The sequence below is a fragment of the Pristis pectinata genome, chromosome 30 (assembly GCF_009764475.1).
Source record: "Pristis pectinata isolate sPriPec2 chromosome 30, sPriPec2.1.pri, whole genome shotgun sequence".
NCBI classification, from domain to species: Eukaryota; Metazoa; Chordata; class Chondrichthyes; order Rhinopristiformes; family Pristidae; genus Pristis; species Pristis pectinata.
Window position 1 is genome coordinate 26,284,111 of NC_067434.1, and position 23,494 is coordinate 26,307,604.

General features: G+C 45.5%; 3 protein-coding genes across 5 annotated transcripts in view; 2 read left to right on the plus strand and 1 right to left on the minus strand.

Moving 5' to 3' along the window:
- Positions 1-421: 421 nt before the first annotated feature.
- LOC127584678 (homeobox protein MSX-2-like) lies at positions 422-3,275 on the plus strand. Of its 2 annotated transcripts, none has more exons than XM_052041541.1 (2): positions 422-1,185; positions 2,146-3,275. In XM_052041541.1, exons 1-2 carry the CDS (start codon positions 804-806, stop codon positions 2,559-2,561), a joined length of 798 nt encoding a protein of 265 aa, XP_051897501.1. In that variant the 5' UTR covers positions 422-803; the 3' UTR covers positions 2,562-3,275. The 2 variants fall into 2 exon arrangements, with proteins under 2 accessions (XP_051897501.1, XP_051897502.1); XM_052041542.1 differs by having other exon boundaries at positions 422-1,080.
- A 7,147-nt stretch (positions 3,276-10,422) lies between these two features.
- Positions 10,423-22,100, minus strand: znf511 (zinc finger protein 511). The gene is made up of 6 exons (XM_052041622.1): positions 21,915-22,100; positions 19,020-19,090; positions 18,720-18,921; positions 16,490-16,614; positions 13,533-13,736; positions 10,423-12,173 (listed from the first exon to the last, which is right to left on the minus strand). The coding sequence occupies exons 1-6, from the start codon at positions 22,002-22,004 to the stop codon at positions 12,092-12,094; spliced, it is 774 nt and encodes a 257-aa protein (XP_051897582.1). The 5' UTR covers positions 22,005-22,100; the 3' UTR covers positions 10,423-12,091.
- Positions 22,101-22,109: 9 nt separating this feature from the next.
- tubgcp2 (tubulin, gamma complex associated protein 2) overlaps positions 22,110-23,494 on the plus strand; it is a 44,550-nt gene continuing 43,165 nt past the window's right edge. Inside the window, exon 1 of one of the 2 annotated variants that reach the window (XM_052041621.1) lies at positions 22,110-22,329. Coding sequence is in view for 1 of the 2 variants with exons in the window: in XM_052041620.1 (XP_051897580.1) it covers positions 22,763-22,804 (42 nt within the window). In the remaining variant the exon portion in view is untranslated. Of the gene's footprint in view, positions 22,330-22,356; positions 22,805-23,494 lie in introns of those variants that run through there. The other variant, XM_052041620.1, reaches the window with a different exon arrangement.

Consider the following 23,494-nt stretch of genomic DNA (forward strand, 5'->3'; position numbering starts at 1 on the left):
ATCATACTTTGAGTTGGGAGAATATGTCTCCAGTCACGGGGTGAGAGTGATCGGAGAAAGACGTTTAGGAGACATTGAAATTTTAAGGACAATTGGTTGAGTTGAGTTAACTGTTGCCTGTTCTCCCTGAGGTAGCTTCACTGATTGATCTAACCGCAGCCGGCGCCTTCCATAACATAACTCGTCTGCCTATTAAATGCCTTGACTTATCTTGAAGAATTGCATTGGCTTTTAGCTCGGCCCGGAGGAGGGGTGGTGGGGGGAGAGGGGGGGAGGGGGTTGGGGAGAGGCGAACTCTCTCCAAGTGAAAAGGTGGTCTGCATGGAGGAATGCAGAAATGTACAGTGGGGTTCTCATACTGAAGGAGTTTTAAATCTCTGCTTTCAATAAGAGTCTGTAATGGGAACGGGACCTTGCGAAAGGCTCCCTTACAGCTTAATTGCGTTGCAATTGCGCTTGTGGCTGTGTTCGTACGAGATTACAGCCCCCGAGCTATCAATAAACGTGCCCAGCAAGGAATCTATGATTAACTGCTCAATGCTTTCAAAATGATTATTGTTCCTTTTTAGACCCGAGAAACCAATCGGGGCCGTCCGTTCGTCGTCAGAACCCCGAGCGGGACAGCTGATTGGAGGCGGCTCAGATGACAGAAAGGATCCAAGAACTTTAAAGCGAGCGACTGGGCTCCAAGTTAGGAAAAGTTCGACAGCGAGTTTGGCATCTTGAGATTGAGTTGATTGACTGGCGCTCCCATGTCAGCGGGGCCGGACTGAGGGCAGCGCCGCGCTCCTTTCCAGAGGTGTATGGCCCCTTCCTTCCGGAGGATGAATTCTCTGCCAGGACCCCTCACCCAGGACACTGACGAGCGGGAGAAGGGTTGGGAAACGCCGGGAAAGGGGCGAGACTGTGGCGACGGGGCCTCCATCGACTCGAAGGGATGTAAGATCTCCAGCCTGCCGTTCAGCGTCGAGTCTCTCATCTCAGATCGGAAGACCCCCAGGACTCCGGCCGGCCCCCCCGAGCCCCCCGCCCCGTCTGTGGCCTCCAAAGAGCAGTCGTGCTCCCGGACTGAGTGCTCAGGTAAAAGCCACTCGGCGGAGAACCCCTCCTCGCACGAATCGGAAAGTGCCAACGAGAAGGAGGTGTCGGCGTGGGTTCCGAACGCCGCCTATTCCGCGCCGGCAAGTGAGTGCTGGGAAGTGCGGCTCTCCCGATGGGGTGGGAGCAGAGGGAGGGGGAGAGACTCCGGGCCGGGGAGACGGACTTCCCATCGCTGCTCGGTGTTCCGCCCGCTGGGTCGGTCGGTGCGCGGCTCCGCTCCGCGCCCCGGGCTCGGGGGACGGGGGCCGCTCGGAGGGTCAGCCGGGAGATACCCCATGTCCCGGATCCGGCCCCACCCGGTCTAAACTCGACGCCGCTTTCCCCTTAAGTTACAACTAAAAGCAGCGTTGAAAAGAGTGCGCGGTTCGGCCGCAGAGCGCGAAAGTACACACAGCTTGGGCTGCACAGGTTGCAAGTTTAGTGAGGATCAGATTCAGGCGAGTTCCTTCTCACACACCCCGAGGTCCATGAAATTCCCCGCTGGCGTGAAGCCCGCAGAGTAAACAGTGTACGTGGTAATAACTAATCCAACAGTAAACACAGCGAGCAGCGCGGTGGCTGTGGGTCAGTAACCAGCGCGGAGACAAGTAAATCTCCGCCGGAGAGCAAGAACTTCCAGCGAGCCCTTTTTATTCGTTCCTTTGGTGGCCCAGGTCGAGGTAGTCAGACGGCGGCGGGACAAGTGTTCGGGAGGGGCTCCCGGTATGTGGGTCAGTCGGTGGGGGAAGGCGCCGTGTGACGCGAGGAACAGAGTCCCGGAGCTGTCCCGTGAGGAGTCGCCCAGTTTATCTGTGGAGTGTCCATCCCCCCGTGTGAACGACCGGTACGGGGAAACCTCGGACAGGGTTTAGTCGTGAAACTCGCCACTGGGATCCGTCAGAACGCCGCTTTCCTCCTGGGCCGTCGTTCGAACCACCCCCGGGGCCGCGGTCTTTAAACGCGGGTCTTTGGAGAGTTCTGTTGTAGTTTCTGATGCAATGATTTCTTTATTGGGTGTTGACAAAGCGCTGAGAGCGGGAGGTCACGGCTTGCCTTTAATTACAGGACACTCGAGCCCGGCTCCGTGCGCCCTGCGAAAACACAAGAACAACAGGAAGCCGCGGACCCCGTTCACCACGGCGCAACTGTTAGCGCTGGAGCGCAAGTTCCGCCAGAAACAGTACCTGTCGATCGCGGAGAGAGCCGAGTTCTCCAGCTCCCTCAACCTGACCGAGACGCAGGTCAAGATCTGGTTCCAGAACCGTAGGGCGAAAGCGAAGAGACTTCAGGAAGCCGAGCTGGAGAAACTCAAACTGTCCGCCAAACCGCTTCTGCCTTCCTTCGGACTGCCCTTTCCCCTGGGCTCCCAGCTCAGCGCCCCTTCACTCTACGGACCGTCCAACGCCTTCCAGCGGCCGGGGCTGCCCATTCCCGGGATCTTCACCGCCCCCGTCACCTACGGAATGTATTATTTATCGTGAAGTCCGCTGCTGGACACGGACGCGCCGCCCTCCGCCCTCGGCCGGGCTCCGGGGAATTTCCCCGCTCACCGGACCATCGATCCCGTGGAGGTGGCGCCCGGATCGGCCAAACTGCCCGGAACATTCCGCCGGTAGTTGTTCACTGCTCGCCGGTACAATTACAGCCACCGTTCAATTCGTCACACAACACGGGCGGTATAACTTGTGTTGGAAACAAGAGTTGTTCTAAAGCCTGCGCCGTTAAGTTCGATTAAAGAAACTCTGTACATTCCAAAGGTAGAGAACGGTGAAGCCTCAGAACGAAGCTGTCGGCTCCGCAGTCTGACCCGCTACCGGGCCCTCAGTCTCCCGAGTTATCCCCAAGCAGCAGGTGGCCCTGAATTCTGGGGGAACGGACTTGCTTCACCCGCACACCCGGACAGGGCACCGCCGGGAGGGGGAGAGGGACTGAACCGGCAACTTGTTGGTCATTCGTGTCCGAACAAGTCGAACAGAGAGTTAACCCCAGGCCTCCGGCCCCAACCACTTGCAAATCCGACCAGACCCTCGACAGTTGTTTACCAATATTTAAATATATATTTTAAGTGCATTTAAATACGTTAAGAATTGTTTACATTTTCTTAAATAGTGTACAGATTTCCGTGTACAGATGAGTCACAATGATTCTACTGTTTTGTACATTGATCTTCAATAAACTCTTGTTCTCTTTTCTTACTCCTTTTGATAATTAATGCAAACTTGCCGAGATTCCCAAAATTGTTTAGGAGCAAGTGGGATATTCCATGAGGTGGGATCGATACCGGCACGGTCTGGATCCCGTGCGAGGATTTGGCCGCGCTGGGTTCGGGGCAGCCGCGGGACCGAAGACCGAGCCCGACCGTTCTATCCGCCGCCAGAACTCCCGGCCGGATCCCGGCGGGGCGAAGTGGCCACTCACCAGAGCGACCCATCTTGGCTCGTTTGCGATTTTGGGGTAGCGTTTTATTTCAAATAGATCTTTCTTCTACTTAAACAACGAAGCTTTGGATATATTTAAATCTCGGAGCTCCGTGGCGAGTCTCTGCTGTGCGAGATGTGAGTTAATTAACGGAGAGTCTGAGCTACAACCGGAGCGCCAGCGGACGGTAAATGTCCGCACACTTAATTTTACTTCTCGTGGTTTTAAATACCGTTAAAATCGACTTTAAAATCACTAAGGGAAATTAAAAACGACCTCAACAATATATCTATTTGCCAAATGTTCACCATGCCCTGGTCACTAAGGTTTGATTACATGACTTGCGGATTTCATTCTCTGGAGCCGGCGAGGACTTCTGTCCGATGACTGAACGCCTAACCTTTATTTCCCGTGAGTTGATGAAAGCTGTCGCGTCTCGTTAATCTGCTGATTTAAACTTTACATCCAGGAACCTACTGCGGCAAAAGTCCCTTAAAGTTTTTGGAAGTTGTTTTTAAAGTATTTTTGGATGCGGGGGCGGTTTGATAAAGTGAGGCCGTTGGCTGCAAAGGCCGGAGATATTCTGTGAGAACTCCCTGACTGACCCCACTCTCCCCGCTCCCTCCACCTTTGCAGTGACCTCCAGTCCGCTCTGTTTGGTGTTTCTTGTAGGGTTTCACATGAAGGCTTTTTCTCCGAGGAAAATGTCTCCAATCCTCTGGGTTATTGCAGAGAGTTTATTGACTCAAGGGGGCAGTTTTCGGTCCATGTAGTGGGTCGGGAGTTGCTGCAGCCGGTGTGACTCGCAGTTCCCATCGCACCAGCCCGGCCAACGCTGCACAGTCCCGGCGCAGGACAACACCACCATCTAGCGGCGGCCCCGGCCACTGCCGGCCACGGCCGGGCTGCTCGTCCGCGCCGCCAGAATCCACTGTTTTCTCGCACCCAGCCTTGCTGCAGCCGTTCCAGGGGTGACATCGAGTAATCGGGCCAAGGCTCCCAACCGTGCATTGCATTTTTTAAAAGTGATGTTGATCCCCAGGTCCCGGGGATCACAAAGTAATTCCCCCTGGTTCACCCACCCCTGCAATCTTGCGCTGAGAGGGTTTGGACGAATTTTCTGCTCCTTTTGGGATTAACTGCAGGCGACAGATTTCTCCATCGATCACAGAGGCAGAGAATTAAGAACTAGAAGCAGATGTACTCTGGTGCCCCACATTTTGAAAGTTCCTCCATATCTGTAAATTCCAGGCTGCTGTTTAAACATAAATGATTGGGGTTCTCGACAGGAACAAACGCATTTGCTGGGCGGGTGCCCCACCAAGGAGCGGAGCGGGAATTGTGAACCCGATTCCATCTTTGGCTAAGCCCTTCCCTACAAAGTACCGCTGCCTCTTCCTTCCGTTTGCCGTGACCGTTTTCGTGGAGTTCACGACCGTTTCCAGATCAGAATGTTTTACCGCCGCTGCATCAAACAGCTGTATTTTGTCTCAATGTCCTTCCTTCCTCAGACCTAGATGTGTGTTGCGCGGTTAAATAAACACTGAGCCCCTGGTCCTGACTGATGTTGACCCTGAAGTTGTCCCCGCTGATCATCACTCTGTGGGCGTTGCTGCCACAGTCCCAGGTTACCAGTTAGGGGTGGGAGTTGTAGCTGACTTTTTGTTTTAGAACGACATTTCCTTTGCTAAGAGAATCGGAGTTAATTTTCCTGGCCAGATTGAGGAAAATTAACTCAGCAAATTCCATTGGGACTTTGTTGGCCTTTGTAACCTGGCCTGGAACCTGGATGTTCCTGTGGAAGCCTAACGTCCAGTAAAGCTCCATGAATAGAGGTGTGTGCGGTATGTGGGTCTCAGCGGCACAGGGGGAGGACTGCTGAGTTCAAACCCTGAATTTGAGTTCAGTCCCAGTAATGGTGACCACGAATCTACTCCTTGATTCTACGTTCTGAAAAGCTGTGCAAGCTGCTCGGTTGTTTCAGAACAAAGTACTTCCATCAGAAGGAGTGTGGTGGTCAAGAAAGTGGAGGACACCACTTTTCTAAGGCACCCAAGAGCTGGGCAGTGAACAGTGGAGTTCCAGCAACGTCCACATCCTGTAACAACAATTCTATTTCCAGGTCCCACGGTCTCCATCTGGAATGGTTTATAAATGTTATAACATGCTGGCTGCCACTTTCTCAGCTTCCTTTGGGGCGTGAGACTGCACAGTATTGGCTCTGCAGCAGTAAATAATTCACACTCTACTGACAAAACTATTCTATATAGGGATCAATCTTTGAGGAGCATTAGTCTGGTATTTCAGTTGCTGTTTGGACATATTCTAATCTCCCATGATCTAATTTACAGGCAGACCAGAAAGGAGTTTGTGTTCCTTGCTGCATGGTTAGGGTTTTACAACAACAACTCTACTTCTCATTTATTCATTTTCTGGGACCTGGGCATCACTGGCAAGCCCAGTGTTTATTGTCCATCTCTGATTGCCCACAAGGTGATGGGGAGTCAATACCCTGGACAATTGCAATACTTCTGGTGAAGTAGCTCACAGAGTGGGACTGGGAGAGAGGGTTCCTGGATTTTGATCCAGTGGTGATGAAGGAATGGTGGTACGTTTCCAAGTCAGGACAGTGCGTGATTTAAAGGGGAATCTGCTGGCGATGGTGTAACCAATACACCAACTGTCCTTTGTTCTTCTTGATTTGGGAGGTGCTGTCTGGGCAAGTGAGTGCAATGTGTTTTGAAGACAGTACACACTGCAGCAACTGGGCACCATTGGTGGAGGGAGTGAATGTTGGAATGTTGCATTGGGTACCAATCGAGTGGACTGTGCTGCCCTCCTCGAGTATTTCTGGAGCTATACTCATCAAGGCAAGTGAGTGTACACAGTCATTCCTGACTCGTGCTTTGTAGGTGGGAGATGGGGGGGTGGGGGGAGAGGAGATGACCGAATGAGTCACTTGCCTCAGAGTACCCAACCTCTAATCTGCTTCTGTCACCATAGTCTTTATGGACTGGTCCAAAAGTGGCATCCCTCTGATGTTGGAATGGATTTGGTGATGCTCCTTCCATTGAGTGTCAAGGATTAAGTTGTTTTACTCTCTTGGAGAGAGTCCCTCTTGTAGTTAAACCCTCTTTACCCATGTAATTCTAGGAGGATATTGTTACCCTTCCTCCTCCAACACTGAGACCATCATTGACACGGCACCAGGTCAGAGAGGGTTTACAGTGGTGCTGACTTTTCCATGAATAGCATGCTGGGCACATGACTAGCTCACAGAGTGACCTAGACCTGGCTGCCAGTGGTCTTTGACATGCAGTCTTGGACCCTGAAACACTACCCCTGTTTCAGGTCCTCAAAAGTACAGTGAAACGGATACTGCCTGACCTGCTGCATAGTTGTTGTATTTTCTGTTTTTGACTCATTAACAGCTTAATTGTACAAAACAGTGGTTAAGAAATTACCCTCAATGTGTTAAAGCTACTTATGTTGAGCTTAGTTGTCACACAGTGTGAATTGTGATTTCACATTCTGTATATGGTAATTCCACATCTCATGAAATATTTCTCTCCCCCACGTAGAACTTGTCCACAGGAGGAGGGGATCCTGACCAGTCACTCAGGTCCTTCTTATTTAACATGATCGCAGTCTCCTGGGTACAGCAGCACAGTGTGGCATTAAAACCACAACATCCACAATGCATCCTGTTAGCTTCCATTCATAAGAACTGGAAATTCATAGCACAAATGCTCATAACATCTGTAATATTCAAATTAAAGCACAGAATTAACCTCAGCCCAGAGAATCCGAGGGGCCAAAGTGGGGGAAATTTCTCTCAAAGGTATTCAGACCAGATTGACTTTAGTGCAAGTTGTATAATTCCCTATCTTTCTGCAATTTTGTTTACTATTACCACAATAATGAATAGAATCATAGTAAAATAAAAACACCATCACATCGTAGCACATTAATTAATTGATTTCTCTGGGATCTTTCCCCAAAGCATCTTTCAGTCAAACCTGCATTACTTACACAAAAAACACACGTGTTACCATGCACATTTGAGGCATTAGGTGTGTCCTTTTAATAATATAGATATGAATATGCATATAATTAATAAGCTGCATTTAGAGCGCAACATACTGTTACAATTCAATGTGTTGGACTTCAGGACATCATTCATCCATCTGTTAGGAAAAGTTACAAATCCCAAACTGGTAATCAAATTGAAAATAAAGAAATAAAATGTCGGAAATCTAAAAAGAAACAAATTCTCTGCAGGGCAAGCAGCACCTGTGGAGAGAAAAACACGTTCCAATTTCAGGTTGGCAACCATTTATCAGAATCGCAAATTTAGTTTGAGCAGCAACTTTGTTAGCTGCCTGAACTTTTACCCAGCATATAATCCTTAGAAAACAGTAATAAAAAAACACTATAGAGTAAGAGATGTATCTTCATTCAACACACACAAAATGCTGGAGGAACTCAGCAGGTCAGGCAGCATCTATGGAGTAAAATAAGCAGTTGACATTTTGGGTCGAGACCCTTCATCAGGATCTGCAGAATCTCTTATGTATCCTCATTCCATGTTATTGCCATAAATCCCCAGATGATGTGATCTATTGGCAGATCAGTCGAAGTACTTGCTCATAGATTCAGTTACTAAATTTGAGTTGTGCTGTCTGTTTTCTACTGATATCTTGATTGGCTGTAATCCATATCTTCAGAACAGAATTCTCCCTTCTTTTGATTCCACAGTGCTAAGTTTCATCCCACTTACACTGACAACATTAAAACTGTAGGACTGTTTGCAGGGAACACAGGATTTGTCTGTGAGGTCCACCGTCAAGTCTGTCAGTATTTCCTGTTTACAAGTCCTGCTTGTTACCAAATTTGTATGCAAAGATTTACATGACTGTACTTGGAAATGGATTGCTAATGGGTGAAATATGTTTCAATGAGGTTGGTTGAGAGATAAATGTTGAGCAGGCATCACATTTGGCAATAATGTGGAATGCTCGTCCTGAAAGGACAATTGAGGCAGTTTAAATAGCGATATACAAGGGGAGCAGGGGAATGGGGTTAACTGGATAGCTCGAACAAAGAGCAGACCCAGGGTGCACAGGCTGAATGAGCCTCCCATGCAGTGTCACTCATTCTGTTCAGCTGGTAAGGAAGATATGCCTCCACTGAAAACTCCATTTACTAAGCACATTTCTGGCAAACATCCTCACAAATACGCTAAATCGCTATGTGCATCAACACCACAGTCCCAGTGGAACAATTTGATCTTCAAGGGAATCTGAGCAATGCCAAATGAAGCTTGTATACTTCAGCTGGGTAACAAAGGAGCAAAGGCTGTGACATTCAGAAGGCTCTCCTGCTTTCCCACAGTATGCTGTTGCTTTATATCATTACTCATCTTGGCCAGTCAGACCATTTTATTTTTATTTGTTCACAAGATGTGTCCATTGCTGGTATTTATTGTCCATCCCGAGCTTTGAACTGAATGGTTTCTGTGGCATTCAGGGGGGCAGTTAGGAGGCCACCAGATTGCAGTGCCCTGTTGACCAGGCTGGGTAAGGATAACTGATCTCCCTCCAAGAGAGACACTGCCCAACCAGCACAATCGGCCATTTCCTGCTCACCATCACTCTTACCATCTTTTTTGTTCTAGATTATTTCACTTGCTGCATGTGAACTGGTGTCTCCAGATTGAGCTCAAGGTTGTGATCACTCGTCTGTTGGGCACAGTCACATATAACCACTATGGTACCACACCCCAATTTTCATAATGCAAATCCAGAAGTCTTAGGTTTGTGTGCTCTTGGAATTACCACTTTTACCAAATTTCACCTGTAAAGATCTAGAGGGAATTTACTTACCATGAACAGCACAAGTGAGCTTACATCGTGCTGAATGCTCAATAATTGACCTGTCATTAATAGTACTTCAGACAGCTCCTCTATAACCAGAGTTACAGATCATCCAATGCCCACCTGGGTAAAGCTCCACCCTGAAATACGGAGGTGAATTGTCCAGTCTGTACGGTCAACTGCAGCAGTGGTGGAACTTTGTCTTGTGCTTTGGCTCACCCAGGCTACACCCAAAGCACATCTCAAACCTGTGCTCTCACTACCAAGAAGGACATGGGCAGCAGGTGTACGGGAGCACCACCACATGCAGGCCCCCTCTAACTCACACACCAAGCTGACTTGGAAATATATCACCATTCCTTCATCATTACCAGAATTCCCTCCCAACAGCATGCCAGCACCTTCAGTGAAAGGACCGCACCAGTTCTAGGCAGCAGCTCACAATGTTCTCAAGGACAATTACTGGTGACCAGCAAACACTGTCCTTGCCAGCAAGGTGCAGATGTCAAAAATGGAATTAAAGTAATTGACCTTAGCCCCAAGTCTGTGGAGACAAAAGCTGGCCATTGTTTGCACTCCTGTTTGATATCCAGAGGTATACTAAACAAGCAATTTGCATATGTTGATCCAGGACATGACAGGAAAGGAGAGGATTGTAGTCCAACAGCTTCCCAACACTGCTTATTCAGGTGAACGCAAACAATGGCACTCAGAAAGGGTAATGCACCTGTGGAATCATACTTCAACATCTTGAAGAATGGGAGAAAATTGAACTAAATGAGAAATGATTCTCAAAACTTTGGAACTTTGAATTTCAATACCAGAATCTTAGTAATCAATTGACAAATGTTGAAAGCCAAACTCAAACTTTTATAGTAAGTGGGATGCCAGTTATATTTACACATTTATAAAATTGCAGCAATATCGAAGCTGAAGATTAGCACTTTCATTTTAAAATATATAGCTCATATTTACTTTTCCAAATTGCATGTCAACACTTTACTGTTATACCCTTGTGTCAGATTCAGTTAGTGTGATAGTTGTACCATGTTATACACAACATGCTGGACAGTTTCCCAGTATCAGCTGCAGACTGTTTTTACGAGGTTGGTGTCATGAAACACAGTTCTCCCTTTTGCATCAGGACACAAATAATCGGGTGTTTGTGATGTTGGTTGGTCCTGCATCATGGGCAAAAATAAAGTCTCAACTAACTCGCACCCATAGGCTGTAAATTTAGCTCAAGCCTCAGCATGACTTCAGATCAGATGATAATTATAAACAGCTTAAACCTTATTTTGTTGGTTTGGCAAGCCAAATTCCAATTGTCTTGTGATCGTTCTAACAATCCATTATTTTCAGCTACATTATTAGCACTAGCATGAAACCCGTGTTTGGGATAAAGGGAGCAAGACTGAATACAGTTAAATCACTTGATGCTGCTTATACTATAAAACTCACATCTACCAGGAGGTAGAAAGTAAAAGGGCTGAAGTGTTCAGTCATCAGTAGCCACTCACTATTTTCTTTCACTAACTGATTACTTTAACTGGGAGTTGAGGTTTCACTGCTTTTACTTAGTTTGGAGAAAGTACCACGATGTTCATTGAGGTTGGTCAGAGCAATCGACTGGACAACTTTTTCAGTGCATATTCTGTCACAAAGCCATTGTCTTTCATTTTATTTTGTGTCAGGGTCATTGTAAAAGGATGACAACACATTAAAAAACACTCTTGCAGGAATTGGAAAGAGAACACACAGTGAAAAATTACATTTCATGGAATGACTTTTACGTTTTAATCTGATCTTGGAGTGCCAACCTCTTGTTATGTGGCAAACTCTTCCATTCTCTTGAGGTTATTTCCATTTTGCCATTACTATAGATGAATGCTTGCTTCATTTTTTAATCAGTTTTAATATAAAATTGTTCAAGAGGAGCTGTGGTAATTTGTGACCCCCTCAGCTTTCCCAAAGGCACTTACTTTCTGTCCGGGACATGGAGGTTCTAGAGTCAGAGTGAAGTAAAAACTAACCCATACTTATACTAAATATCAAATAAGCACCGGAGCAGTTGCGCCCACAAGACAATGTTGATGCAGAGAAAGCCTTACAGAGTGCAGCATTATTGCAAAATATTATCAACATAAAGTGCTGCATTTCCAATGTTCACTCACAAAATACTCTACCACTCAGCCATGCTTTGTCCTTCTCCACAATCAGATGCAGAATTAGTTATTTTGTCAGCATCTATGTTGGAGAATGACATCAATTTTTCCATTGTGCATTGTGTTCGAGTAAATTACACAACTCTGGCTGGCTTGTGCACTTCAACCATCCTGGGAATCATTCCAATAATATTGGCAAATAAATTAGATCTTATTAATGAGCTAAAATTAGTTTCCACAGCAATATGAAAGAATGTAAACACCCACTCATGCCATCCTATCCAGAATTCAGTAAAATTTTCTTGGAAATGAAAGGTCTCTGATGGAAGTACACCAAATGCAATTTTATTTTACCGGTGACATTTAAAATTGTAGATTTTCTAAACAGTATTGGTCTTTTTCCTTTTAAAAGTACTGCTGTGATTCATTGGCTGATAATTGCATCAGAAAGTCTCCTGGAGGCCAAAATTAACCCATTTGACTGTTGTAAATGCGACAGGTTCTTCCAAATTCACATTCTGATGTCTTTGTTACGTTTTGTGACTACTCGATTCACAACATGCATCGCTTCTTTCTCTTTGGGTTCTTAAAGCCACGGATTGATCCATGACCAAAACAGATTGTTGCTGGCACCCTGTAAAGAAATACAGTAGAGTATTGAGCCACAGAGATGAGACACAATCAAACTTCACCCCTAGTCTTTGCTACGCTAGTTGATCTCAATCAGAGCAGTTGTGATGGTGTTAAGCAGCCTTGTGTAAAATACGGAGACAGTGTTAGGATAAAGGCACTAACAATAGGACTGAGACAGAGAGGAAACCTTTCCCAAAGATCTGTGAATCTTTGGAATTTTCTGCTTGAGAGCTGTTGAAGGTAAGTCATCAAAATGGAGGTGGCTAGACTTCTGGACTACAGAGGAACTAAGGGTTTACAGGGATCAAACAGAAAGGTGGAGTTGATTGAATGGTTGAGCAGTTCTGGGAGCTACATGGCCACCTCCCACTTCTATTACTTGCTCTCATACACCATCGGTGGTTGCACCAAACATCTCTGCTCTCTCAGGTGGACATATAGTTCTGAAGTTGAGCAGAGAAGTTCTCTCCAGCAGCTTGGGAAATGTTTTCCATAATTAACATCACTGAGAAGGGCTGTTCAGTATCTCTTCGCTGTTGGTGGGCTTTCATTACCTGCAAACTGGCTACGGTGTTTCATGCATTACAGGGGTGACTACACTTCAAAAAATACCAATGGATCCAAAGCCCTTTGAGATGTCCTTAGGTCAAGAAAGGTGCATAGTAGAATTTTTTTTAAATTGCCATACAGCTCAAAGATGGTACAATTGGTTGTATTATTTTGAAATTTCATTAAAATGTAAATAGTCAATATTTCAGCACGACAATTTCTTTACATGGAATGTAATGCACCGTGATCCAATTCTTCACCATTCTTACAGTCTGACAAAGTAACACAAGCAGTTCTGACTTATAATGAAAATGCCTGGCTTACAATGTTTCTTATCTCAAACGGGTGAAATTTCAAGAGCAAGAAGGTGAATCCTCTTGCATTATTTTTATTTGGTAATGTTTGACATTAAAGTAGGCAAAAGCAGCAGGGCAGCATCTTGGTTCATACCATGGAACCTAAACTGAAGAAAACTACTCAAAACTGCATCTTATTTTCATGCTTACGTACTACATGCATAAAGAAAGCAGGTTTGAAAACAACACCTACACTTTCTAATTTTTACCTTTCTATTTTGTTTCAGATTGCAACTTCCTTGCACTATTTTGAGTTCTGTATCCTGACAACCTCCACATCCCCACCCACTAATATAATTAGTATCATTGGATTTTTCATTATGAAATAATTTTTAGACATATACCACAAGATTGTCTGTAATTTAACATTACAATTACACGCTATATTTGCCAAAGTTTCACTGTAAAGAGCTACTTCTCCTATTCATTTGCACGGTAAATGTTAAGACAGTAACCTGCAGGAGACGGAAGGTCGCTGGAGCCCCGCAGCAGTACTGGATCTCCCTGGTCCAGCCAAACTCTCAGCCTCCATTGTTTCTCCTGGCTCCTGGTCCATTGACTCTACGGTTGCTCCGCTAAAAATGTCATTTGTTTCTTTTTGACATACGGTTGCTTCCACTTCCATATCATGAGGGTTCCCGTCCCGATTCTTTACATTGCTGTAGACAGGAAGGAAGAACACAACAATAGACAAGAGTTGTATTTAAAAGTTCAAAGTTTTAACCTTAAATTTTATTGTACTTTTAAGTAAACAGAAAGTGCAATCAGGCTTGAACTACGAAACAATAACTCATCTATAAAGCAGCAAAAAACATTTCATAGTGCATCACAGGAATGTTAATAAACTAAAAATTGATGTCAACCTAGATAAGGATATATTAGGGCAAAATCGTTTAAGGTGCATCTTCAAGGAGGGCAGAGCAAAGCGGGCATGGAAGAGGCTCCAGAGGTTGAGGCCTTGGTAGCTAAAAGGCACAGCTGCCATCCACAAAGTAATTAGATTCTGGAATGGTCAGGAGGTCAGAACTGGAGAAGCAGATATCTCAGTTATAAGGCTGGAGGAAACTAAAGCGGGGAAAGAAGTGAGGTCATGAAGTGATTCAAAACAAGGATGAGAATTTTTTTAAATCAAAGTTTCTCCCATTCCCAGTTCACGCTCTTTTCCCATAGTTTTACAAGCTATTTCCCCATGAGTCAATCCAATTGCCCTTTGAAAGCTTTGACGGACTGTTTCTATCAGCCTTATAGGCAGCGAGTTCCAGATTATCATCACTCTCTGCATTAAACATTATCTCACATCCCCGAGTCTTTTGCCTATGACTTTGAGCCTATGCCCCCCGATCTTGAACGAGCTAATAATAGGTAACAGCTTCTCATTTAATCTATCTAAACCCATCATAATTTTGTATAACTCTCGCAAATCTCCTCTCAGCCTTCTCTACTCCAAGGACAACCACAGCTTCTCCAATTGAACCATACAGCTGGGTTTATTCTCACTGGAATGTAGGAAGCTGAGGGGGTGACCTTATAAATTTACAAAATTATGAGGGGCATAGATAGGATAGTCAGTCTTTTTTCCAGGGTAGTCTAGAGCTATAGGGCACAGGTTTAAGGTGAGAGGGGAGAAATTCAAAGGATATTTGAGGGATGGTTTTCACACAGAGGGTGGTGATTATGTGGAATGAGCTACCAGAGGTGGTGGTAGAGGCAGGTACAATTACGATGCTTAGGCATTTGGACAGGTACTTGGATAAGAAAGGTGTAAAGGGTGACAGGTCTAATGAGGGAAAATGGGATTGGCGTAAATAGACATCATGGTCCGTGTGGATGAGAATGGGCCGAAGGGCCCACTTGTGCTGTACAATTCTATGATTCTATTATCCTATGAAGCTTACGGGAGGCATAGATAGGGTGGATCGTGAGAAACTTTTTCCCAAAACAGAGACACCTAAAACCAGATGGCATAGGTTTACGGTGAGGAGTAAAAAGGGTTAGGGGGAAAAATGTTTCACCCAGAGGGTGGCTGCAATCTGGACATCCTTCCTGAGAGGATTTTAAAAGTATCTGGATGAGCACCTGAATCACCAAGGCACAGAAGTCAACTGACCAAGTGCTGGTAAATGGGATTAACATGGACAGGTTAGTATGGACACAGTGCTGGATGACTCTATGACTCATGGATGAGTGAAATAGAAATAGCAAAAGAATTTTAATGCAATAAGTATGAAATGATACATTTATGTATGAAAAATGAGAGACAATATGAAATGTGGCATAATTTTAAGAAGGATCCAGGAATGAAGGGACCTTAGATTGCTCATAAACAATCTTTGATGGTGGTAGGGCATTTTAGAAAACTCTTTAAAAACAGAATGGGAACCTTGGATTCAAAAACGGAGGAGCTGAATTACATAGGCAAAAAAAAGTAATAGTACACCATTACAAAATACTGGTTAGATCTAATTGAAGTATTCAGTTCAATTCTGGACACCACTCTTTAGGGTTGGGGGAAGGTGCAGAGACGACTTCCTAGAACAGTATCGGGCCAAGGTACTTCAGTTATATGGAGAGAACAGAGAAGCTGGGTTTTCTTTGAGCAGGTAACCTTCAGAGAAACTGCTTCCAACACTAAGAGGGTTTGTTATCGGAGGACACAGACCGAAGGAGATTGGCATGCAAAGTGGAGGATTGAGGAAATATTTCATACGATGAGTTCACAAGATCACAAGATCACAAGATAAGGGAGCAGAAGCAGGCCATTCGGCCCATCGAGTCTGCTCCAAGGAAAAGGGAAAAAGAAATGGGGTGGGAAAAAAAGAGAGAGAAAAAAAAACTATTCTAATCCCATTTGCCAGCCTTATCCCCATATCCCTTGATACCCTGACTATTTAGATATCTGTCTATCTCCTCCTTGAATACCCCCACTGATCTGGCCTCCACTGCTGTGCGTGGCAAGGAGTTCCACAATTTCACCACCCTCTGGGTAAAGAGGGTAAAGTTGTTGTGATCTGCAATGTAACTGAATACGTGGTGGAAGCAGACACAAGGTAACATAAAAAAGTGAAATGGAGAATATTTAAAGAAACCCCTGGGAGAGAGAACACGAGAATGGAATGAATTGTACCTGTTACAGGCTCGATGGGTCAAAAACATTTGTGCTGTATCATTCTATCATATTATTCAGTCAACCACCTCTCTGTACCGTTTAACAGTGCAGATGAAAACTTCACAAGTACTCAATCATTTCATTACGAGGAGTCATACCACAAGGTTATCAGGAAGGGATGGCTATTTGGAAGTATTAGGACAAGAAAATAAAATATAAGTTGACCATTCAGGAGCATATCCTAGTGCTTTTATTATCTCACTCTGAGAGTTTGATGCAAAATGTAGCAAGAAACAGTTTCCTTACCGTTTAAGTTTCCTTGGTTTGTCAAATCTAAAGTCAGATGGATAACCATGAACTTTGATCAAATGCTTTTTGCGGTCACTGGAGGTCTTGAATTTTTCTGTACAACTCTCTATCAAACACAGATACTGTAAGACAAAATAAAAAGCGTTTGGGTCACAAACATACAGATTGTGAAATTCTGGAATACTGGCATAATGGGATAAGATGGAACTAATGTGGAAACAAACCAGGTACTAACTCAGACAGTGTGGTCAATAAGTACCATCTGAGGACAATGAGGGAGTACTTATTCACCCACATGAAGGGGGCATGTCCAACAGAGCTCCCAGACTATAACAGGAGATCTGTCCATATAACTTTATAAAACCATGAAAAGCTCCTCCAGGGAGGGTGATCTGCATGAGAAGTGTCAATGATTTTCGTGGACCTTTAGGAACAGAAGATAATGTTTCTGGATCATTCTGGGTTTCCTTTCCTTCAGTGGAAGAATAGGTGCTGATGTTACATCTTAAAGGCTTGAGGTCATCTTTCCCAACCAATGAATGGCAGTCACACTGGAAAACTAGCCTTTGTCAACGTTGCAGGTGATTTGCCAGTTGGCGACAGACTACAGCCATCATCAGACAATCCTAAGGCACATGTTCCACATGTCCCAATCAGCAAAGTCTTTGAGCATGCTGTATAGACTGTAAGCTGGTTCCTTCTTTGTTGATCCATTGTTCCTAAGTGACTCCAAAGAATTTCTGCAATATCAAGGGAGAAGCTGTTCAATCTCTGCTCCTGGTTGCAGTGTATGAATCTACTTTCACTCCTGTAAGGAACAGTAGTGACACACAGACAGCACTAGGCTAGTATGTTCAAAAATAAACAAAAACAATGCATTTAATGCACTGGGACTGAGCTTTGAAATAAAAGGTTTCAGACCGTAATAGTCTTGAAAGATACTACAATGACAGTGTGCTGGCTGAAGAGTTGGTGTAGTGTGGGAAAGTAGACAGGTAAGAGATGAGGAATTGGACAAGTTCAGGTGTAATGGAAAATTACCGGAGAGGAAGGGCCACAATTAGACCACACAGGAGCCAATGAATAGAGGAAAAGTAGTGCAAGAACGGATGCATGCCCATGATTCTTGCACACTGATTGTGGAGATTAATACCACATACCTTTGGTGATTGCTTTGCATACTTAAGTAGAAAGAACTAATGGAACAGTAACCCAGATCTTCAATTGGTCTCATTAATACCCAAATGTATAACACAGGTATTTGCTTTTAAAACTAGGTGGATCTGTCAGAATATTTATGACTCTAAGTAGATCCTGATCCTTTGTGAGGCGTTATTAATGTAAGTCTCCCCAATATTTTTGGTGGACTGAGTATTAGTCAGGACTGGTTTCTCTGATGGAATAATAACCCCTACAGACGAGAATTTATCCTTGGGATCAATAATGTCCATCATCGAGAGACAGCTTTTTAACCTAACATTTGAAGGAAGGTACAGTTAATATTATGGCACATTGCTTTGGAAAGTGAGATGTGCGAATGCTGGTTAGCAGCTCAAACGCAGCCTTTTGTTCCATAGGTGACTACAAGTGCAATCTCCAAGGCTGGGTAAGATTAGGAAAGCTGTATATACAGGGCTACATTTCACCTGGGAGTGCTTAATTCCCCAATGTTGGCATAACTTCATGGCTTGATTAGCATTAACATGTATTTAGAACACACATCTGCCTTCATTTACTCCAATTATCTATGTGTGTTCTTGGGTCTGCATGGAAATGGGCTCACACTGCTCCCTAAATCACACACAAACATACACAGGTTCAACACAGAGCAGGGAGCAACTCAAGAATGAGAATTTCACAGGCTCCTTTCTCTTATACATTTGTTCACTGGATGTGGCCATTGCTGACATTTACTGTCCATCTCCAACTGCCCCAAAATCTGATGAGACAGTTAAGACTCAACTACAATGGTGGGTCTGAAGGCACATATAGGCCAGACCAGATAAGGATGGCATATTTCCTTCAGCTGAAGAATAATAGTGATCCAGATGGGTTTCTAATAACAGTCCAGTTGTTTTGGGGCACCCCTACAGAGACCAGCTTCTTTAATTTCAGATTCATTAATTACTTGAATTTAACTTGCCTAATTGTTATGGTGAGATTTGAACTCATGCCTCTGGACGTGAGTACAGTAACGTAACCACTCTAGTACCCTACCCTAACTTACCATGTTCTGCTTTGCTGCCAAAATCTGGAAAAGTGAATCATGCCATTCCAAGATGTGAATATCAAGCAGGTGACTGGATGGAAAAGAGCGCTTGCAGGAGCTGCAGACATTGCGGTGGAAGGTGTTATAATGGTGTTCATAGTTTTCTAGGGTATCAAACAGTTGGCTGCATCCTGTTATGTGGCAGCAAAATTCAGAGACCCTAGATTGGATATACACAAGTTAGTGCTTTGAAAGATAAAAAGAGGGAATTTCAAACAGTTTTAATCCAATATAGTTGGAAAAAGTATTCATTCTCACTTGGGTCTTTCCACTTCTCCCACACTAGATGTGGCATTTCGCAGATACAAATGTCGATGAATATCACCATCCTAAAGCAAAATAAGAACAAAAAATGAAATTCTGGTTTGTTAATTGCATATTTTTCAAAATTCCAGTTAATCAGTAATCCAAAAAACTTCATCTTTCGTTGATGAGACAGGTTTCTCATGGAGGATATCCAATGGCTTGAGTTGTCCACATTGCCAGTAATTCTGCTGGCTAATTTAAGCAAAAAAAAACCCATAAACTGAGCTCAAGAAGCCATTACCAAACAAAACTGTGTACTTCATCAGACACTACGATGCACCGAGTTTGCTACATCTGCAGTCTCCACCAAAACCTTTTGCTATTACTAGGTGTTTCTGAGGGGATTCTCACAGTGGCTGCCAGCAGGTTTGCTTGCAGCAACAGTGATAGTGTTCCTCCAAGTCACTAAATTTACCTTATTGCCTTTAGAAACGTAGAGCTACACAGAACGGAAACAGGCCCTTCGGTCCAGCTTGTCCATGCCGACCAAGTTGCCTAACTGACCTAGCCACATTTGCTTGCATTTGGCCTTTATCCCTAATGAACTATCCATGGGATTTGGAACAAAAACAGAAATGTTGGAGGAACTCAGCCGGTCAAACAGCATCTGTAGCAAGAGAAACCAGTCAATGTTTTGGGTCAATGACCCTTCCTCAGAACTGTGGGTTTGGAGGCAATATTGGCATTTATTGTCACCTCCTGTTGCCCGTAACCTAAAGAGGCAATTAAGAGTCAGCCATGTCTGACAGAAATATTTTTGATGTAGTATGATTTATGATTTAGTAACACTTTAAAGAGGCACATTTAAATAGGAATTATTTCTAATGTTAGTTCGTCTAAAGATCAAGGAAAAACATTTGCTACAGTATCAAAATGCCAACAGCCGACTATCTAGATGACATTTAGCATTAGAACCGACCTATAACTCCTGATTTTACAATCCAGAAATGGCATCCATCATGGAGTTCTAACAGTGCCCTTTACATTTTTAGATGGTATAATAAAATACAGAATCCCAGCCTTACAGGTAGGACTAGCATCAACTCATTGTTTGACTTTGTTAGGGATATGTCAGGATAGAACCAGGCCTCATCCCTTTTCATCTCCATCAGTATCCTTCACACTGCCAGTAAATTAAATCTTCCATAAACATCTCCTTTTAACCCACATCTGCCACTAATGAGAAAATTATTAGTTACATTTGGCAAAAACAAGAAAATTTAGAGTCTGTTCAATGAGGTAATACAATGAAAGTCCTGTATTTCTGGTGATTTTTAACTTCCTTCCCAAAGTGCAATGAATTAGTTAACCACCCAAAAGTCCAAAGCAAAGACAGAAAATTAATTCAAAAGGTCCAGCATCAGAGACAGATATGGAGTTCACACTTCAGGTGAGCAGTCTTATCAGAACCACTCATTTCCACATTGTAAAGCTTGCCACTTTTCTGTTTAAATCAGGGTCCTGGGAAAACATCATTATTGGAAACTTTAACTCTGTTTCTCTCTGCATGAATCCAGCCTGAGCAGCTGAGCTTTTCTTACTGTTTTATGTTTTGATTTACACAGTTTTGAAGTGTGGTCCCTGTTGCAATGAAGAAAGTGCAACAGCCAATCCATACACATCAAGATCCCACAAACAACAGCATGACAATCATCTGATAACTTGTGCATTGAGTGTTTGTGCTGGTTGAAGTGGTTATTAATATAACCGATGATGGGTGACAGCTGATGTGTTAGGTGACATGCTGGGTGCTGCAGCCTGCGGGATCTTGTGTTCAGCCATGTGCTGGGTGCTGTGTTCTGTGTTCAGTCCTAATTCAAAGTCTTTACCTAAAATGTCAACCATCCCTCTGGCCTGCTCAACAGCAGTTTGTTTTTTTGCTTCACATTCCAGCATGTTCAGTCTCTGGTGCCAATATCTTCATCTTCTGTCTGGGCAGCTTCTCGCAATGAATATTGAATTTTCCAATTTCAGGTAAACTGCCCTCTCATTATGCCCCATTCTCATGGGTATGTCCCTTTCTCACCCCATTTCTTTAAACATCAAATACCAAAAGGCAAGCATTTAAAGTGATGGGGGGAGGGGGGTAGTTTAAAGGAGATGTGTGGGAAAGTTTTTTTATTGAGAGTGGTGGGTGCCTGGAATGTACTGCCGAGGGTGGTAGTGACAGATACGACAGAGGCACTTAAGAGGCTCTTACATGGCACATGAATATGCAGAGAACAGAAAGACACAGATATCTTGCAGGGAGAAAAGATTAGTTTAATTAGGCATCATTAGCTTAATCAGCACAATATTGTGGGCTGTTCCTGTGTCGTACTGTTCTATGCTTCACTAATGGTCAGCACTCGTGTTCCTTATCACCTGATCTGTCCTAACCCACCTCTATATAGGTTTTTGCCCCATGCCACCAGGTACAGGAGCAGCTCTTTTCCTACAACCATCACGTTCCTGAGCAACAAACAACGTGCTGTAGGAACTCGGTGGGTCATGCAGCACATTGTGTGTTGCTCCAGATTCCAGCATCTGCAGCCTCTCGAACCGACCTGGAGCAACCCTCAGCAGCGGGGAACTACGGACCACCTCTGGTTGGGGTCGTTGTCCGAATGCCCCGTGTTACTCAGGCACTCCGCCGCTGCTACAGTGCGTGTGGGCGGCCCCCCACCTCCTGCGATGCCGCCGCAGGTCGCACTGTACCCGCGGGATCCAGTCAGGCCGAGTCTGAGGCCCCTTCTCATGGATGCGCCCCTCCCTCCTCCCGCGGCTCACTGAGCCCGAACCCCGGCCGGCTGGACGCGGTGCCCGGGGCTCGGCGCCAAGGCCCGCGGGCGGGAGCGGGGAACCCACCTCGAAGAAGCGGTCGTCCCTCGGCAGGAAGACGGCCCCGGAGCCGAAGGTGAACGGGGAGCCGCCGCCGCCATCGGCCGCGCTCACCATCCGCCCGGCGCCCTGACAACCGGCGGCCGGCCAATCGGCGGGCGGGCACGGCGCACGCGCGGGAGCGCCAACCGGCCGACCAATCGGCAGGCGGCTCTGGCGCACGGGCGGTGGATTCCTGCCCTCCGCCGCGGTCCTAACGCCCGCCGATCACCGGCCGCCCCTTTGTCTGAAGGAGCGAGGCGGAACCGAGTGAGGGAGTCTCGGGTTTCCCGGAGCCGCTGCAGGGCGGCGCACGCTTTGTTTTGGCCTCGACGGAAACGGGGCGTCAGCGGGCGGGAGAGGAGCGGCGGCGAGAGGGGTCGGGCCTTCCCGCCAGCGGCCGGTAACTGGGGCGGGGATCGGGGAGCGGGAGCGGCCGAGGGGAACCGCCTGAATCCGGCGCCACGTCAGGACGGTGGGCGCCGGGGTAAAGGGTCCGGGCGCCGCCCCGCCTGCACACCGAGGGCGGCCGCCGGCCTGGACCCGCGGCGCGGCACAGCGCACCGAGCCCCCAGCGGGCCGGGCCGGGCCGGGCTCCGAGCCCCCGGCGGGCCTCCATCCCCTGGGGCCGGGGGTCAGTGGCCGTGAGGGGAGGGACAGTGCCGCGGGAAGGCAGCGGTCGGGGGGTCGTGGAAGGTCTGGGCCGGATGGGGGGAGAAATAAACTTGATATTGGAGCAAAACTGTTCCCCAACGTTTGAATAAACGCACCTGTGGTTCCCTGCTGATGCCCATCACCTCGGTGTATAACATGTTTTGCATTCCAGTCCAAACCCCATGGACCGGGTCACTGAGGCGAACCTACCTCGGGATAAATGTGTAATGAAGCAATAATGTCAAAATTACTCATATCAACGGTGCATGTTTAATTTTTATATGTTACATGTAGTTTAATTGGTTAAAACTAGAATATTTAGAAAACTGCATGAGGTACTATAATATTAGTGTAACTAACTGATTATTATAAAAATATTTAGCCCTTTTTGCTTTAATTCTGAAATGTGTTACAGAATTCTAACAGGCATAATTCTTTCCAATGTTACCCAAATATGGACTATAATGGGTGATTGTTTATCTGATTCCAAAATAAAATGTCTCCGTGAAAATTTGGGAAGTTTTCTATTTCCCTATGAAATGCACTTGACTTTAAGCTAATTTCTACTTGTAAGCAATTTCCCGTGCTCATTACTAGTTTGTAGTTACTGATATGCTTAATGAATATCTTTCAGGGAGATGGTCACCCCTAAAAGTCATGAGGCAGGTAGCTGGGTGACTGTCAGGAAAGGGTATAGACAGAGCAAAGCGCCCCTGTGGCCATTCCCATCAACAATAAGTATACCGTTTTGAATACTGCTGGTGGGGATGACCTACCAGGGACAAGTTGTAGTGGTCATGTCTCTGGCACAGATACTGTACCCTCAGCTCAGAAAGGAGGGAGGGAAAAGAGGAGAGCAGTAGTGATGGGGGACAGATAGGAGATTCTGTGGGAGAGATCGAGAATCCCAGATG

Excerpts from the sequence above, each read along its gene's own strand:
- LOC127584678 (XM_052041541.1), top strand. The coding sequence starts at position 804 with ATGGCCCCTTCCTTCCGGAGGATGAATTCTCTGCCAGGACCCCTCACC. Across the intron at positions 1,186-2,145 it reads CGCCTATTCCGCGCCGGCAA|GACACTCGAGCCCGGCTCCG; the intron begins GTGAGTGCTGGG and ends CTTTAATTACAG.
- znf511 (XM_052041622.1), bottom strand. The coding sequence starts at position 22,004 with ATGGTGAGCGCGGCCGATGGCGGCGGCGGCTCCCCGTTCACCTTCGGC. Across the intron at positions 18,922-19,019 it reads GGAGAAGTGGAAAGACCCAA|GGTCTCTGAATTTTGCTGCC; the intron begins GTGAGAATGAAT and ends TATCCAATCTAG. Across the intron at positions 13,737-16,489 it reads AAACCAAGGAAACTTAAACG|CAATGTAAAGAATCGGGACG; the intron begins GTAAGGAAACTG and ends TCCTGTCTACAG.